General features: G+C 47.2%; 2 protein-coding genes across 2 annotated transcripts in view; one reads left to right on the top strand and one right to left on the bottom strand.

Annotated features, from left to right (window-relative positions):
* Nucleotides 1–14,792: 14,792 nt before the first annotated feature.
* On the bottom strand, nt 14,793–16,763 carry LOC120055412 (vegetative cell wall protein gp1-like). Its single transcript, XM_039003275.1, has 2 exons — nt 16,647–16,763; nt 14,793–15,758 (listed from the first exon to the last, which is right to left on the bottom strand). Exons 1-2 carry the CDS (start codon nt 16,761–16,763, stop codon nt 14,793–14,795), a joined length of 1,083 nt encoding a protein of 360 aa, XP_038859203.1.
* Nucleotides 16,764–18,660: 1,897 nt separating this feature from the next.
* Nucleotides 18,661–18,841, top strand: part of LOC120055411 (kin of IRRE-like protein 1) — a 22,900-nt gene continuing 22,719 nt past the window's right edge. Inside the window, exons 1-2 of the mRNA XM_039003274.1 lie at nt 18,661–18,715; nt 18,838–18,841. The exon at nt 18,838–18,841 is cut by the window's right edge and continues 146 nt beyond it. Coding sequence (XP_038859202.1) covers nt 18,661–18,715; nt 18,838–18,841 — 59 coding nt within the window. The remainder of the gene's footprint in view (nt 18,716–18,837) is intronic.

Raw genomic sequence — 18,841 nt, 5'->3', positions numbered from 1 at the left:
GCTGAGCCACACACATCTTACTCAAGCACTGTAAATGGGTTCCCAAATGGCACCCTATTCCCTCCTATGTAGTGCACTATTTTTGACCAGAGTCCTGTTCCAAATAGCACCCTATTCCCTCCTATGTAGTGCACTACCTTAGACCGGAGTCCTGTCCCAAATGGCACCCTATTCCCTCCTATGTAGTGCACTACTTTAGACCAGAGCCCTGTCACCAAAATGGCACCCTATTCCTTCCTATGTAGTGCACTACTTTAGACCAGAGCCCTGTCCCAAATGGCACCCTATTCCCTCCTATGTAGTGCACTACTTTAGACCAGTGCCCTGTCCCAAATGGCACCCTATTCCCTCCTATGTAGTGCACTACTTTAGACCAGATCCCTGTCCCAAATGGCACCCTATTCCCTCCTATGTAGTGCACTACTTTAGACCAGAGTCCTGTCCCAAATGGCACCCTATTCCCTCCTATGTAGTGTACTATTTTTGACCAGAGACCTGTCCCAAATGGCACCCTATTCCCCTATGTAGTGCACAACTTTTTAAAGCGTTTAAAAAAAATAAATCACCATAAAGGAATTTGGGATGCACACACTGTCTCCCTAGTCCTGTGGGAGTTTGTGTCTTGTCAACACCCCTGGCTGTGTGTGGCTGAAAGTGCGGTTGATTGCTGATAGTCCTGTGACCACTATCAGCTGTCCTCCTCCTCCATACTACATCTAACAAACACAGCATACACACACACACAGACACGCAACACACTCGCGCACGCACGCACACACGCACACACGCACACACGCACACACACACACACACACACACACACACACACACACACACACACACACACACACACACACACACACACACACACACACACACACACACACTCTTGCGCACACGCACACACACACACACACACACACACACACACACACACACACACACACACACACACACACACACACACACACACACACACACACACACACACACACACACACACACACACACACACACTCTGATCTTGAGGCGAATTCCCTCTAAAAGAAAGAGCTACTGTGTAACTCCACTGGGATCTAAATCTCTTTCATTCCTCACTGTGCCTCACAGCAACGCTACAGTGAAGTACAGCCACAGACATATTCCCTCCTATGATTTTAATGTAAACCCAAATAAAAAATGCATTACATTGAAAGTCCTAGATTTTCGTCGGAGGGCAAAATGCAGAATTGAAACATATTTTCTGTGTCACTGCTAATGTTGAGAGTCACATGGACCCTGAAGCCCCTCCCCCAAGCCATGGCATGACATTCTGGTGCTCTGAACCACCGGAGGGATGCTGCTTTCACACAGCTAAAACAGTATTTTACACAGACACAGTTTTAACCAGGCATACATGTAATAGACTTAAGGGAATCAGTGCAATTATAGGATTTCAGAATACATTTAGTTTTTCCACAACACGCGTATTTCAGAATGTTTGTGTGGGCATGTGTGTGTGTGTGTGTGTGTGTGTGTGTGTGTGTGTGTGTGTGTGTGTGTGTGTGTGTGTGTGTGTGTGTGTGTGTGTGTGTGTGTGTGTGTGTGTGTGTGTGTGTGTGTGTTTGTTGTATGCATTTGCATATGTGTGTGTCACAGTGGGAGTGTGGAGGAGCAGAGGTTGACTCCCGGCTACTAGCTAATTAAAGTTGTTCCAGAGAGAGACGGGGAAGGAGAGAGAGAGACAGGGAATGAGGGAGAGACAGAGAGAAGGAATGAGAGAGAGAGAGAGAGAGCCACGAGTCAGGAGAAAGCTGGAAGAAGGAGGGGGTAAGGAGGGAGGACACTAACATGAAAGATAAACATGCAGAGAGAACGACCACGTTGGGAATTTGAAGAGTGGAGACTGAAGTGAACCCGTCAACCGGGATGTGTGAGCATGTGAATGGATCAGGAGAGAGGGGATAGAGACAGAGTGAGAGACTTTTCAGATGTGCTTTTACACTACATGACCAAAGGTATGTGGACACCTCCTTGTCGAACATCTCATTCCCAAATCATGTACATTAATATGGAGTTGGTCCCCCCCCCCTTTGCTGCTATAACAGCCTCCACTCTTCTGGGAAGGCTTTTCACTAGATGTTGGACATTGCTGTGGGGACTTGCTTCCATTCAGTCACAAGAGTATTAGTCAGGCCAGTCAAGTTCTTCCACACCGATCTCGACAAACTATTTCTGTATGGACCTCACTTTGTGCACTGGGGCATTGTCATGCTGAAACAGGAAAGGGTATTCCCCAAACCGTTGCCTCAAAGTTGGAAGCACAGAATCATCAATAACGTCACTGTATGCTGTAGTGTTCAGATTTCCCTTCACTGGAACTAAGGGGTCTAGCCCGAACCATGAAAAACAGCCCCAGACCATTATTCCTCATCCATTTGGCACTATGCATTGGGGCAGGTAGCGTTCTACTGGCATCCGCCAAACCCAGATTAGTCTGTCGGGCTGCCAGATGGTGAAGCGTGATTCATCACTCCAAAGAACGCGTTTCCACTGCTCCAGAGTCCAATGGTGGCGAGCTTTACACCACTCCAGCCGACACTTGGAATTGCGCATGGTGATCTTAGGCTTGTGTGCGGCTGCTCGACCATAGAAACCCATTTCATGAAGCTCCCAACGAACAGTTATTGTGCTGACGTTGCTTCCAGAGGCAGTTTGGAACTTGATAGTGAGTGTTGCAACCGAGTACAGACAATTTTTACATAGTACGCGCTTCAGCACTTGGCGGTCCTGTTCTGAGCTTTCGTGGCCTGACACTTTGCGGCTGAGCCGTTGTTGCTCCTAGACTTTTCCACTTCACAATAACAGCTCTAACAGTTGACCAGGGCAGCTCTAGCAGGGCAGAAATTTGACAAACTGACTTGTTGGAAAGGTGGCATCCTTTTGACGGTGCCACGTCAAAAAATCACTGAGCTCTTCAGTACGGCCATTCTACTGCCAATGTTTGTCTATGGAGATTGCATGGCTGTGTGCTCGATTTTATACACCTGTCAGCAACGGGTGTGGTTGAAATAGCCAAATCCACTCATTTGAAGTCCACATACTTGTGTATATATAGTGCATATGGAAAATATAGAAAACCATATGTATGTACAATAGTTAATTATTTCATTTGAATCCAATAATACTAACGTAGTTCTACCAATCTCAGCCATCCTGAAAAGATAGAGAGAGAGCAAAATATTGAAAGAGAAAGAGGGAAATAGTGAAAGAGAGAGAGAGATGGGGGAGGGAGAGAGTGAGTAAGAGCCAGCAGCAGTGAGGAGAGTTGAGTCTCCCGGGGAATGAAGAGTGAAAAACCTGATCTGCTTGTTTCTCTCCTCTGTCCCACTACCATTACCCCATGGAGGAGGAGAGGAGAGGGGGAACATGGAAGAGGAGAGGGGAACATGGAGGAGGAGAGGGGGAACATGGAGAGGAGAAGGAGAACATGGAGGATGAGAGGAGAAGGGGAAACATGGAGGAGGAGAAGGGGAACATGGAGAGGAGAGGGGGACATGGAAGAGGAGAGGGGGAACATGGAGAGGAGAGGGGGAACATGGAGGAGGAGAGGAGAAGGGGAACATGGAAGAGGAGAGGGGGAACATGGAGAGGAGAGGGGGAACATGGAGGAGGAGATGAGAGGGGGAACATGGAAGAGGAGAGGGGGAACATGGAAGAGGAGAGGGGGAACATGGAGGAGGAAAGGAGAAGGAGAACATGGAGGATGAGAGGAGAAGGGGAAACATGGAGGAGGAGAAGGGGAACATGGAGGAGGAAAGGAGAAGGAGAACATGGAGGACGAGAGGAGAAGGGGAAACATGGAGGAGGAGAGGGGGAACATGGAGGAGGAGAGGAGAGGGGGAACATGGAGGAGGAGAGGGGGAACATGGAAGAGGAGAGGGGGAACATGGAGGAGGAGAGGATAGGGGGAACATGGAGAGGAGAGGGGGAACATGGAGACATGGAGGAGGAGAGGGGGAACATGGAGGAGGTAAGGAGAAGGAGAACATGGAGGAGGAGAGGAGAAGGGGAAACATGGAGAGGAGAGGGGGAACATGGAGGAGGAGAGGGGGAGAGGGGGAACATGGAGGAGGAGAGGGGGAGAGGGGGAACATGGAGAGGAGAGGGGGAACATGGAGGAGGAGAGGGGGAACATGGAGGAGGAGAGGAGAGGGGGAACATGGAGGAGGAGAAGGGGGAAATGGGGGAGGTGAGGAGAAGGGGAACATGGAGAGGAGAGGGGGAACATAGAGAGGAGAGGGGGAACATGGATAAGGAGAGAGGGAACATGGAGGAGGAGAGGGGGAACATGGAGAGGAGAGGGGGAACATGGAGGAGGAGAGGAGAAGGGGGACATGGAGGAGGAGAGGGGGAACATGGAGGAGGAGAGGGGGAACATGCAGGAGGAGAGGGAAAACAAGGAGGAGGAGAGGAGAAGGGGAACATGGAGGAGGAGAGGAGAAGGGGAACATGGAGGAGGAGAGGGGGAACACAGAGGAGGAGAGGGAGAACATGCTCTGGTGCTCATTCATTTCATGCCAAATGGAAGAGACAGAACTGAGCTAGTATCATCAATAGACCTCAACACGACAGACAGACTGATAGACAGACTGACGATGGAGAGAAAGGCAGAGCGAAAGAAGATTAGAGGGGGGTAACAGACAGAACGTGGGTCAATGTCCTGACATATTCCAGGTGTGACATCATAATTTCATACACAGACAGACTGAATTTTCTTTACTTACAACCCTTACTGAGCCTAAACCCCCAACATCTCACAACCCTTACTGAGCCTGAACCCCCAACATCTCACAACCCTTACTGAGCCTGAACCCCCAACATCTCACAACCCTTACTGAGCCTGAACCCCCAACATCTCACAACCCTTACTGAGCCTGAACCCCCAACATCTCACAACCCTTAATGAGCCTGAACCCCCAACATCTCACAACCCTTACTGAGCCTGAACCCCCAACATCTCACAACCCTTACTGAGCCTGAACCCCCAACATCTCACAACCCTTACTGAGCCTGAACTCCCAGCATCTCATAGTGTAGAGGCATTAAATGATGATCACTGAATTAGTGTTATTTACAAAATGTCTGAATCTCAAATGTCTGAATCCCTAATGTCTGAATCCCAAATGTCTGAATCCCTAATGCCTGAATCCCTAATGTCTGAATCCCTAATGGCTGTATCCCTAATGTCTGAATCCCTAATGTCTGAATCTCAAATGTCTGAATCTCAAATGTCTGAATCCCTAATGCCTGAATCCCTAATGCATGAATCCCTAATGTCTGAATCCCCAATGGCTGAATCCCTAATGTCTGAATCCCTAATGGCTGAATCCCTAATGGCTGTATCCCTAATGTCTGAATCCCTAATGTCTGAATCTCAAATGTCTGAATCTCAAATGTCTGAATCCCTAATGTCTGAATCCCAAATGTCTGAATCTCAAATGTCTGAATCCCTAATGCCTGAATCCCCAATGGCTGTATCCCTAATGTCTGAATCCCCAATGTCTGAATCCCTAATGTCTGTATCCCCAATGTCTGAATCCCTAATGTCTGAATCCCTAATGTCTGAATCTCAAATGTCTGAATCCCTAATGTCTGAATCCCAAATGTCTGAATCTCAAATGTCTGAATCCCTAATGCCTGAATCCCCAATGGCTGTATCCCTAATGTCTGAATCCCTAATGTCTGAATCCCTAATGCCTGAATCCTTAATGTCTGAATCCCTAATGTCTGAATCCCTAATGTCTGAATCCCTAATGTCTGAATCTCAAATGTCTGAATCCCTAATGTCTGAATCCCAAATGTCTGAATCTCAAATGTCTGAATCCCTAATGCCTGAATCCCCAATGGCTGTATCCCTAATGTCTGAATCCTTAATGTCTGAATCCCGAATGTCTGAATCCCTTTATCCCTAATGGCTGTATCCCTAATGTCTGAATTACTAATGGCATCCTATTCTTAAAGTATTGCACTATATGGGGAATAGGGTACCATTTGGGATGCATCCAATTCAATCTGTAACGGTCGTCATAGTCGTTCTCCTCCTCAGACGTGGAGGAGCTTGGATCGGACCAACACGCAGAGTGGGTAGTGCTCATGATCATTTCTTAAAACGAAACTGAACACTAACACGAAACAAAATAACAAAAATGAGTACAACCGACAACAGTCCCGTGTGGCACGAATACAAACACGGAAACAAACACCCACAAAACACACGTGAAACCCCGGCTGCCTTAGTATGATTCTCAATTAGGGACAACGATTGACAGCTGCCTCTGGTTGAGAATCATACCAGGCCGAACACAAAATCCCAACATAGAAAATCACACATAGACAAACCCACCCAACTCACGCCCTGACCAACTAAATAAATACAAGACAAAAGAAAACAGGTCAGGAACGTGACATAACCCTCCCCCCCTTAAGGTGCGAACTCCGGGCGTACCAGCATAAACTCTAGGGGAGGGTCTGGGTGGGCCTCTGTCCACGGTGGCGGCTCTGGCGCTGGTCGTGGTCCCCACCCCGCCATAGTCAATCCCCTCTTCCGTAGCCTCCTCCAAATTAACCCCACTAGATTAAGGGGCAGCACCGGACTAAGGGGCAGCACCGGACTAAGGGGTAGCACCGGACTGAGGGGCAGCACCGGACTGAGGGGCAGCACCGGACTGAGGGGCAACACCGGAATGAGGGGCAACACCGGAATGAGGGGCAACACCGGACTGAGGGGCAGCACCGGACTGAGGGACGGATCCTGGCTGGCTGGCTCTGGCGGATCCTGGCTGGCTGGCTCTGGCGGATCCTGGCTGGCTCTGGCGGATCCTGGCTGGCTGGTGGATCCTGGCTGGCTGGCTCTGGCGGATCCTGGCTGGCTGGCTCTGGCGGATCCTGGCTGGCTGGCTCTGGCGGATCCTAGCTGGCTGGCTCTGGCGGATCCTGGCTGGCTGGCTCTGGCGGATCCTGGCTGGACGGCTCTGGCTGGTCCTGGCTGGACGGCTCTGGCTGCTCCTGTCTGGACGGCTCTGGCTGCTCCTGTCTGGCGGAAGGCTCTGGCTGCTCCTGTCTGGCGGACGGCTCTGGCTGCTCCTGTCTGGCGGACGGCTCTGACGGCTCGGGACAGACGGGCAGCTCTGACGGCTCGGGACAGACGGACAGCTCTGACGGTGCTGTGCAGGCAGGCAGCTCAGACAGCGCTGGGCAGGCAGACAGTTCAGACAGCGCTGGGCAGGCAGACAGTTCAGACAGCGCTGGGCAGGCAGACAGTTCAGACAGCGCTGGGCAGGCAGACAGTTCAGACAGCGGCTGCGCTGGAGAGGAGGAAGGCTCTGACAGCGCTGGATAGGTGGGAGCAACTGGAGAGAGAAGACGGAGAGACAGCCTGGTGCGGGGGGCTGCCACCGGAGGACTGGTACGTGGAGGTGGCACCGGAAAAACCGGACCGTGAAGGAGGACAAGTGCTCTTGAGCACCGAGCCTGCCCAACCTTACCAGGTTGAATGATCCCCGTAGCCCTGCCAGTGCGGCGAGGTGGAAAAACCCGTACTGGGCTATGCTGGCGAACCGGGGACACCATTTGTAAGGCTGGTGCCATGTACGCCGGCCCGAGGAGACGCACTGGAGGCCAGATGCGTTGGGCCGGCTTCATGACACCCGGCTCGATGCCCAACCTAGCCCGGTCAGTGCGGCAAGGTGGAATAGCCCGCACTGGACTAAGCACGCGTACTGGGGACACCGTGCGCTTTACCGCATAACACGGTGTCTGACCAGTACGACGCCCTCTCACTCCACGGTAAGCACGAAGAGTTGGCTCAGGTATCCTACCCGGCTTTGCCACACTCCGCGTGTGCCTCCCCCAAGAAATTTTTGGGTCTGACTCTCGGGCTCCCAACCGCGTCGCCGCGCTGCCTCCTCATACCAGCGCCTCTCTGCCTTCGCTGCCTCCAACTCCGCCTTGGGACGGCGATATTCCCCTGGCTGAGCCCAGGGTCCTTTGCCGTCCAGGATCTCTTCCCAAGTCCACGAGTCCTGTGTCCTCTGTCTCTGCTGCTGTCTGTTCCCACTCTGCTTGATCCTTTTTTGGTGGGTGTTTCTGTAACGGTCGTCATAGTCGTTCTCCTCCTCAGACGAGGAGGAGCATGGATCGGACCAACACGCAGAGTGGGTAGTGCTCATGATCATTTCTTAAAACGAAACTGAACACTAACACGAAACAAAATAACAAAAATGAGTACAACCGACAACAGTCCCGTGTGGCACGAATACAAACACGGAAACAAACACCCACAAAACACACGTGAAACCCCGGCTGCCTTAGTATGATTCTCAATCAGGGACAACGATTGACAGCTGCCTCTGATTGAGAATCATACCAGGCCGAACACAAAATCCCAACATAGAAAATCACACATAGACAAACCCACCCAACTCACGCCCTGACCAACTAAATAAATACAAGACAAAAGAAAACAGGTCAGGAACGTGACACAATCTTTACCCAGTTGATAATTCAACCTTTACCCAGTTGATAATTCAATCTTTATCCAGTTTTTAATTCAATCTTTACCCAGTTGATAATTCAATCTTTATCCAGTTGTTAATTCAATCTTTATCCAGTTGTTAATTCAATCTTTACCCAGTTGTTAATTCAATCTTTACCCAGTTGTTAATTCAATCTTTACCCAGTTGTTAATTCAATCTTTACCCAGTTGATAATTCAATCTTTATCCAGTTGTTAATTCAATCTTTATCCAGTTGGTAATTCAATCTTTACCCAGTTGTTAATTCAATCTTTACCCAGTTGTTAATTGGACGAGGGGGGAAGGGGAGAGGACGAGGGGGGAAGGGGAGAGGAGAGGGAAGGGAGGAGGACGAGAGGATAAGGAGGGGGGGGGACGGGGGGAAGGAAGGCGACGAGTGAAAGGGGGGAAGGAGGAGGACGAGTGGAAGGGGAGGTGGTGTTTACCACTCTTAAGAAGCAATTAACGTGGCAGAGAAGCCCAAATGAAGAGGTGAATAAAACATTAAGAAAAACAGATGGAGGAAATCAGAGAGAGATTGAGGAAAGAGAGACAGATGAATTATTGAAAAAGGGGGGATATATAAATGGGGCGGGGGGAAATAAGAGATTGAAATGAAATGTAAAAAAATACGTCAATTATGAGAGAGAGAGAGAGAGAGAGAGAGAGAGAGAGAAAGAGAGAGAGGAGGGGAGAGCAAGAGAGAGAGAGGGGAGGAGAGCGAGAGAGAGAGAGAGTGGGGGAGCAAGAGAGAGAGAGAGGTGTGTGTGTGTGTGTGTGTGTGTGTGTGTGTGTGTGTGTGTGTGTGTGTGTGTGTGTGTGTGTGTGTGTGTGTGTGTGTGTGTGTGTGTGCGTGTGCGTGTATGTCTGTCCGTGTGTCAGTGCTTGTGTATATTTCTGTCTTTTCAACAGTCAAACTAACAGTTCAGTGCAGGGCCTAACCCAGTTCTCTCAAGTCTCTGGCTATGATTCAGACCTTCATTGTAAAAATGCTAAGCTTAGTTTGTATCAAACATCTCAGCGTAGGAGTGAATCACTTTAGACTTTTAGATCACAATATAAAGGTTAGATGGTCTACTGTGTAGATGTCTACTGTGTAGATGTCTAGCTAGTTCTACTGTGTAGATGTCTACTGTGTAGCTAGGTCAACTGTGTAGATGGTCTACTGTGTAGATGTCTACTGTGTAGCTAGGTCTACTGTGTAGATGTCTACTGTGTAGATGGTCTACTGTGTAGCTAGTTCTACTGTGTAGATGTCTACTGTGTAGCTAGGTCTACTGTGTAGATGTCTACTGTGTAGCTAGGTCTACTGTGTAGATGGTCAACTGTGTAGATGGTCTACTGTGTAGCTAGGTTTACTGTGTAGATGGTCTACTGTGTAGATGTCTACTGTGTAGATGGTGTACTGTGTAGATGGTCTACTGTGTAGATGGTGTACTGTGTAGATGGTCTACTGTGTAGCTAGGTCTACTGTGTAGATGGTCTACTGTGTAGCTAGGTCTACTGTGTAGATGGTCTACTGTGTAGATGTCTACTGTGTAGCTAGGTCTACTGTGTAGATATTCTACTGTGTAGATGGTGTACTGTGTAGATGGTCTACTGTGTAGATGGTCTACAGTGTACATGTCTACTGTGTAGATGGTCTACTGTGTAGATGGTCTACTGTGTAGATGGTCTACTGTGTAGATGGTCTACTGTGTACATGTCTACTGTGTAGATGGTCTACTGTGTAGATGGTCTACAGTGTACATGTCTACTATGTAGATGGTCTACTGTGTAGATGGTCTACTGTGTAGATGTCTACTAGGTCTACTGTGTAGATGTCTATTGTGTAGTCTAACCTAAGCTTGATATTTATTTATTTTCTGAACCACTTCAAAAAGAAGTCTATCTATCTATCTATCTATCTATCTATCTATCTATCTATCTATCTATCTATCTATCTATCTATCTATCTATCTATCTATCTATCTATCTATCTATCTATCTATCTATCTATCTATCTATCTCTCTCTCTCTCTCTCTCTCTCTCTCTCTCTCTCTCTCTCTCTCTCTCTCTCTCTCTCTCTCTCTCTCTCTCTCTCTCTCTCTCTCTCTCTCTCTGTCTGGCTGGCTGGCTGGCTGGCTGGCTGGCTGGCTGGCTGGCTGGCTGGCTGGCTGGCTGGCTGGCTATCTGGGCTCCCGAGTTGCGCAGCGGTCTAAGGCACTGCATCAGCGGTCTAAGGCACTGCATAAGGCCCTGGTTTGAATCCAGGCTGTATCACATCCGGCCGTGATTGGGAGTCCCATAGGGCGGCACATAATTGGCTCAGCGTCGTCCGGGTTTGGCCGTCACTGTAAATAAAAATTTGTTCTTAACTGACTTGCCTGGTTAAATTGTAAAAAATCTGTGGAAGAGCATGTCCTAGATCCGTGTTCCCACTCTGAAACGCTTTATTAACGATAGGCCTGATGTCCAGCTATATGCGAACATCCTCATGACTGAATATTGCAAACCTCTGGAGGCAACAAGAAAACAACGTTCTGTTAGCCATCCTCAGTGTTCTGGTGACGAAGGCCTAACAACCATCGTTAGTGTTCTGGTGACGAAGGCCTAACAACCATTGTTAGTGTTCTGGTGACGAAGGCCTAACAACCATCGTTAGTGTTCTGGTGATGAAGGCCTAACAACCATCGTCAGTGTTCTGGTGATGAAGGCCTAACAACCATCGTTAGTGTTCTGGTGATGAAGGCCTAACAACCATCGTCAGTGTTCTGGTGATGAAGGCCTAACAACCATCGTTAGTGTTCTGGTGACGAAGGCCTAACAACCATCGTTAGTGTTCTGGTGATGAAGACCTAACAACCATCGTTAGTGTTCTGGTGATGAAGGCCTAACAACCATCGTCAGTGTTCTGGTGATGAAGGCCTAACAACCATCGTTAGTGTTCTGGTGATGAAGGCCTAACAACCATCGTTAGTGTTCTGGTGATGAAGGCCTAACAACCATTGTTAGTGTTCTGGTGATGAAGGCCTAACAACCATCGTCAGTGTTCTGGTGATGAAGGCCTAACAACCATCGTTAGTGTTCTGGTGACGAAGGCCTAACAACCATCGTCAGTGTTCTGGTGATGAAGGCCTAACAACCATCGTTAGTGTTCTGGTGATGAAGGCCTAACAACCATCGTTAGTGTTCTGGTGATGAAGGCCTAACAACCATCGTTAGTGTTCTGGTGACGAAGGCCTAACAACCATCGTTAGTGTTCTGGTGATGAAGGCCTAACAACCATCGTTAGTGTTCTGGTGATGAAGGCCTAACAACCATCGTTAGTGTTCTGGTGACGAAGGCCTAACAACCATCGTTAGTGTTCTGGTGACGAAGGCCTAACAACCATCGTTAGTGTTCTGGTGACGAAGGCCTAACAACCATCGTTAGTGTTCTGGTGACGAAGGCCTAACAACCATCGTTAGTGTTCTGGTGACGAAGGCCTAACAACCATCGTCAGTGTTCTGGTGATGAAGGCCTAACAACCATCGTTAGTGTTCTGGTGATGAAGGCCTAACAACCATCGTTAGTGTTCTGGTGACGAAGGCCTAACAACCATCGTCAGTGTTCTGGTGATGAAGGCCTAACAACCATCGTCAGTGTTCTGGTGATGAAGGCCTAACAACCATCGTCAGTGTTCTGGTGATGAAGGCCTAACAACCATCGTTAGTGTTCTGGTGATGAAGGCCTAACAACCATCGTTAGTGTTCTTGTGATGAAGTCCTAACAACCATCGTTAGTGTTCTGGTGATGAAGGCCTAACAACCAAAACATTTTTCTCTTGTTACATCTAAATAAATAAAAATGCATAAAAAAACTTTGAAAATCTTCTACAAAAAAGTAGCAGCTTTTTCTCAAAACCTCTCTGGTTCCTCACAGTCTTGTATCATACTTGTGTTGGTAGTAACTGTTTCTTAAAACTTCTTGTCAATATGGGGGCGCTGTTTTCACTTTGTAAAAATTTGTTCCCAAATTAAACTGCCTCGTACTCAATTCTTGCTCGTACAATATGCATATTATTATTACTATTGGATAGAAAACACTCTCTAGTTTCTAAAACCGTTTGAATTATATCTGTGAGTAAAACAGAACTCAAGTTGCAGCTAACTTCCTGTCAGGAAGTGAGAAATCTGAAATCGGGCACTCTGTTCCAGGGTCAGTTTATTAATTTGCATGTAATCTATGAGTCGACATGCACTGCATACGATTTCCCCTAGATGTCAGTAAGCAGTGAGAATTGGAATGGAGTGTCTGGGTAGTTCTGAGGCCGTATAAAAGCTCTTGGAAAGTGGGGTGCACTCTTTTCAACGTTCGTCATGGCACAAGACAGACCTCAGGATGGCATTCTGAAAAGCTCTCGTTATAGGCCTTAGATATATCCGGCTCTGATTTTATTCGATATAGGTGTTAAAAACATCATAATGTAGTTATTTTAAACCAAGTTATATCAGTTTATATCAGTATATTGCGATTTTCGGAATTTTCTTTGTGCTGCGTTATGAAGAGTTGGACACGTCTGGGCCACATAGCTAATGTTTGCTGCTAATTCCTAAGTTGAAGACGACAATCTACAACCGAGCAACGATGATTCTGGACAAAGGACAACTTGCACAAGATTCTGATGGAAGCTCATCAAAAAGTAAGAACTATTTATGATGTTAATTCGTTGTTCTGTTGAAAAATGTTACACTACTATTCCGCCATTGATTTCGGTGCGGTCTCGCTTTAACGCACGCTGTATGTCGTAGTAACGTTAATTTTAAAAATCTAACACAGCGGTTGCATTAAGAACTAATGTATCTTTCATTTGCTGTCCAACCTGTATTTTTTAGTCAAGTTTATGATTAGTTATTGATTAGATTAGGTGCCTCTCCCAAGATTTCTCCCGACATTTTGTTGGCAGCTTGGCTACTATTCTCATTGTATAACCACGATTTGTGCCGCTAAATATGCACATTTTCGAACAAACAATATATGTATTGTGTAATATGATGTTATAGGACTGTCATCTGATGAAGTTTTGAGAAGGTTAGTGAAAAATGTAATATCTTTTGCTGGTTTATTCGCTATCGCTAACGTGCATGAATCAATGCTGCTGTGTGGTTGGCTATTGTAGTAAGCTAATATAATGCTAAATTGTGTTTTCGCTGTAAAACACTTAAAGAATCTGAAATATTGGCTGGATTCACAAGATCTTTGTCTTTCATTTGCTGTACGCTGTGTATTTTTCATAAATGTTTTATGATGAGTATTTAGGTAATTCACGTTGCTCTCTGTAGTTATTCTAGTTGCTTTGGTGAGAGTTGTGATGGTGGCTGCAATGTAAAACTATGATTTATACCTGAAATATGCAAATTTTTCTAACAAAACATATGCTATACAATAAATATGTTATCAGACTGTCATCTGATGAAGTTGTTTCTTGGTTAGTGACTATTTATATCTTTATTTGGTCGAATTTGTGATAGCTACCTATGCAGGAAAAAAATGGTGGGAAAAAAAAGTTGTGTCTTTTGCTATGGTGGTTAGCTAATAGAAATACATATTGTGTCTTCCCTGTAAAACATTTTAAAAATCAGAAATGATGGCTGGATTCACAAGATGTGTATCTTTCATTTGGTGTCTTGGACTTGTGATTTCATGAACATTTTATTATATGATATCCCTGTGGCTTTAGGCTAGGCTATGCTAGTCAGCTTTTTTGATGGGGGGGATCCCGGATCCGGGTTTGTGACTCGTTAGAGGTTAAAAATATTGAAAGGATCATTTAGAAGAGGAAGGGATAGGAAGTCATTTAGAACGTATTTACACCAAGAGCCAGAGTCACAATGGCTATACAGCAGACTAGACCAATCACTCGCTCTCTCACTCACTCACTCATTCACTCGCTCTCTCACTCACTCACTCACTCACTCACTCACTCACTCACTCACTCACTCACTCACTCACTCACTCACTCACTCACTCACTCACTCGCACGCACGCACACACACACACACACACACACACACACACACACACACACACACACACACACACACACACACACACACACACACACACACACACACACACACACACACACACACACACACACACACACACACACACACACATAAAGACAGTCAGTATACACAGTTTGACACAGTGATTTAGTTGGTGAAATTGGAACAAGGAGTAGCCTGAAGACAGAGTGTGAATATGAGGACAGGGTCAGTCTGCATGGGGGGTTGGGAGGGGGTTGGGAGAGGGTTGGGAGAGGGTTTGGAGGGGGTTGGGAGGGGATTGGGAGGCGGTTGGGAGAGGGTTGGGAGGGGGTTGGGAGGGGATTGGGAGAGGGTTGGGAGGGGGTTGGGAGAGGGTTGGGACGGGGTTGGGAGAGGGTTGGGAGGGGGTTGGGATGGGGTTGGGAGGTGGGTGGGAGAGGGTTGGGAGAGGGTTGGGAGGGGATTGGGAGAGGGTTGGGAGAGGGTTGGGAGGGGGTTGGGAGGGGGTTGGGAGAGGGTTGGGAGGGGGTTGGGAGAGGGTTGGGAGAGGGTTGGGAGGGGGTTGGGAGAGGGTTGGGAGGAGGTTGGGAGAGGGGTTGGGAGTGGGTTGGGAAAGGGTTGGGAGAGGGTTGGGAGGGGGTTGGGAGAGGGTTGGGAGGGATTGGGAGGGGGAGGGGATTGGGAGGGGGTTGGGAGAGGGGTTGGGAGTGGGTTGGGAAAGGGTTGGGAGGGGGTTGGGAAAGGGTTGGGAGGGGGTTGGGAGAGGGGTTGGGAAAGGGTTGGGAGGGGGTTGGGAGAGGGTTGGGAGGGGGTTGGGAGAGGGTTGGGAGAGGGTTGGGAGGGGGTTGGGAGAGGGTTGGGAGGGGGTTGGGAGGGGGTTGGGAGAGGGTTGGGAGAGGGTTGGGAGGGGGTTGGGAGAGGGTTGGGAGGGGGTTGGGAGAGGGTTGGGAGGAGGTTGGGAGAGGGGTTGGGAGTGGGTTGGGAAAGGGTTGGGAGGGGGTTGGGAGGGGGTTGGGAGAGGGTTGGGAGGGGATTGGGAGGGATTGGGAGGGGGAGGGGATTGGGAGGGGGTTGGGAGAGGGGTTGGGAAAGGGTTGGGAGGGGGTTGGGAGTGGGTTGGGAGTGGGTTGGGAAAGGGTTGGGAGGGGGTTGGGAGAGGGGCAGCAGGGTTTAGGGTTAGTTTCTTTACATGCTGTAGGAAGAGGAATGTGAATACATTGTGGTACTTATAATCTTTACTGTGAGCAGTAATGTATCGGGAGATGTTGTACTGTATGTATCGTCCCACACAATCCATGTCCACCTATGACAGGAGGTTTGTAAAGGGAAAATAATAATATCTTCAACTTTCAACATATCTAGTTTTTCTGATCAGATGGACAGAGTTGTTGTTTATTTAAGCAAATATCAGTGAACGTTCTGTAGTTAACTCATTTCTACCGCTGTGTTATAATCATGGAGAGAGAGAGGACCAGGACAAGGCCATAGAGCAGACAACCAACGCTACCTACTACTGCCCCAAAGACATGGAACCATAGAACGAAGGCACGAGAGACAGAGTGATAGAGAGACATGGAGAGAAGGGAGGGGGGGTAGAGATACAGGGAGAAAAAGAGGGGGGGAGAGATAGAGAGACAGGGAGGGAAAGAGGGCGAGAGGGGGATCCCCCAGGGTTAATTAAATCTCTGTTCTCTGTCAGTGTGGTTATCTCCTTCTCTCTCTGAGTCTCAGCTCCAGGCTGACAGGCCTTCCCTCTCTCTCTCTCTCTCTTGCTCAGCAGTGCATTATGGGAAAGAGAGTTCCTAAAGACAGAGGGTCACACAGAATCGCAAAATATTGCCAGCTGCCACAAACGTTTGTGGAGATTGCATTCATGATCAACTATGCACATGTCAGCTCAACCATACATTACCTTTAAAAGTAGAAGCACTAATGTTCTGTGTATGACCGCCATTGTCACCATCGTCATTGATGTTATCGTCTCCATCAGCAACATTACCACCATCATCATCATCATCACCATCACCGTCATTATCACCATCATCACCATCACCTTCATTACCACCATCATCACCATCACCTTCATTACCACCATCATCACCGTCACCTTCATTACCACCATCATCACCATCACTTTCATTACCACCTTCATTACCACCATCATCACCGTCACCTTCATTACCACCATCATCACCATCACCGTCATTACCACCATCATCACCATCACCTTCATTACCACCATCATCATCATCACCTTCATTACCACCATCATCGTCATCACCTTCATTACCACCATCATCACCATCATCACCACCATCATCACCGTCATTACCACCATCATCACCATCCCCTTCATTACCACCATCATCAGCATCACCTTCATTACCATCATCATCACCATCGCCATCATTACCATCACCATCACCATCATCACCATTACCGTCATTACCACCATCATCATCACCATCACGGTCATTACCACCATCATCAGCATCACCTTCATTATCATCACCATCACCATCATTACCATCACCATCACCATCATCACCATCACCATCATTACCACCATCACCATCATCATCATCATCATCATTACCACCATCATCACCATCATCATCATCACCATCATTACCATCACCATCACCGTCACCTTCATTACCACCACCATCATTATCATCACCATCATCATCATCACCACCACCATCATCATCATCACCTTCATTACCATCACCATCATCATTACCATCATCATCACCATCACCATCATTACCATCACCATCATCACCATCACCATCATTACCACCACCATCCCCATCATCATCACCACCATCACCATCATCATCAACACCATCATTACCATCACCATCATTACCACCATCATCACCACCTTCATTACCATCACCATCACCGTCACCATCATTACCATCACCTTCATTACCATCACCATCATTACCATCACCACCATCACCATCATCATCACCACCATCATCATCATCACCTTCATTACCACCATCATCACCATTGATGTTGAACACTCTTCAAACATCACAGCCTGTAGCAGTGTCAGCTCAGTGAAAGTCCTTGTTTGAAAGGAGCCCTCAACACAAACAACATGACACTAGACACTAACAGTGGCTAAGTACGTCCCAAATGGGAACCTATATCCTTTATAGTACACTACTTTTGACCAGAACCCTATGGTGTGGTCAAAAGTAGTGCACTATGGAACAAGGTGCCACTAGGACGCAGGCAGTGTTGATTCTGGAGTCCTCTTCTTTCTTCCTTTGTGATGCAATCCCCAGAGATGTTTTCTCCTAAAGAACATTTTATTATTTTTATTAACGAGTTTTGCCTTAATTAGCGAATAGGGTTGTTTTATCAATGATCCAAGAAAAGAACAGCCCAATGGAAGACTAACAGAGAGAGAGTGAGAGAGAGAGTGTATGTGTGTGTGAGAGAGAGAGAGAGAGAGAGAGTGAGAGAGAGAGAGTATGTGTGTGTGTGAGAGAGATGTCTCTATTCCTTTGAAACTTCTGTGAGTGTAATGTTTACTGTTCATTTTTTATTGTTTATTTCATTTTTCTTTATTATCTTTTTCACTTGCTTGGCAAGTGTGTTAACATATGTTTCCCATGCCAATAAAGCCATTTAATTGAGAGAGAGAGAGAAAGAGAGAGATAGAGAGAAAGAAATAGAGAGATTGATCGAGAAAGTGAAAGAAAGAGAGAGAGAGAGAGAGAGAGTGTGATTTGAGATATATTTTTCATTTTATTTGTTTTAATTAATCTGCAAAAAATGTCACTGAAATATGAAATGACCTGATGATGCAAACATGTGAAAACATGGGTGTTAATACTTTGTTTCTCCTCCTGCTGGTACAGTATGTTCCTTATGTCACTGTATTTTAAAAAATTAAAACATTTAATTCGGCAAGTCAGTTAAGAACATTAAGAACAAATTCTTATTTACAATGACTGCCTACCCCGGATGATGCTGGGCCAATAGTGAGCGGCCCTATGGGACTCCCAATAATGGCCGGTTGTGATACAGATTGGAATCGAACCAGGGTCTGTAGTGACGCCTCTTGCACTGAGATGCAGTGCCTTAGACCGCTACACCAGTCGGGAGCCCAATGGGGCTACCGTATATGTTAGTGTGTTTAGACATTTGTGTAGAGTAAAGATCATTTGTCATGCTATCTCTCATGAACACACACACACACACACACACTCACATGCTTAACCATGTCTTTATCTTTGTCTCTGTGACAGTGTG

The sequence above is a fragment of the Salvelinus namaycush genome, chromosome 11 (genome assembly GCF_016432855.1).
Source record: "Salvelinus namaycush isolate Seneca chromosome 11, SaNama_1.0, whole genome shotgun sequence".
NCBI classification, from domain to species: Eukaryota; Metazoa; Chordata; class Actinopteri; order Salmoniformes; family Salmonidae; genus Salvelinus; species Salvelinus namaycush.
This window is presented reverse-complemented; position numbering and strand designations above follow the sequence as displayed.

Bases quoted from the DNA above. Each gene is read 5' to 3' on its own strand.
- LOC120055412 (XM_039003275.1), bottom strand. From the start codon at position 16,763: ATGGTGATGATGGTGGTAATGAAGGTGACGGTGATGATGGTGGTAATG. The intron at 15,759-16,646 runs GTGATGGTGATG...CTCTTCCTACAG, and splicing joins TGATGATGGTGGTAATGAAG to CATGTAAAGAAACTAACCCT.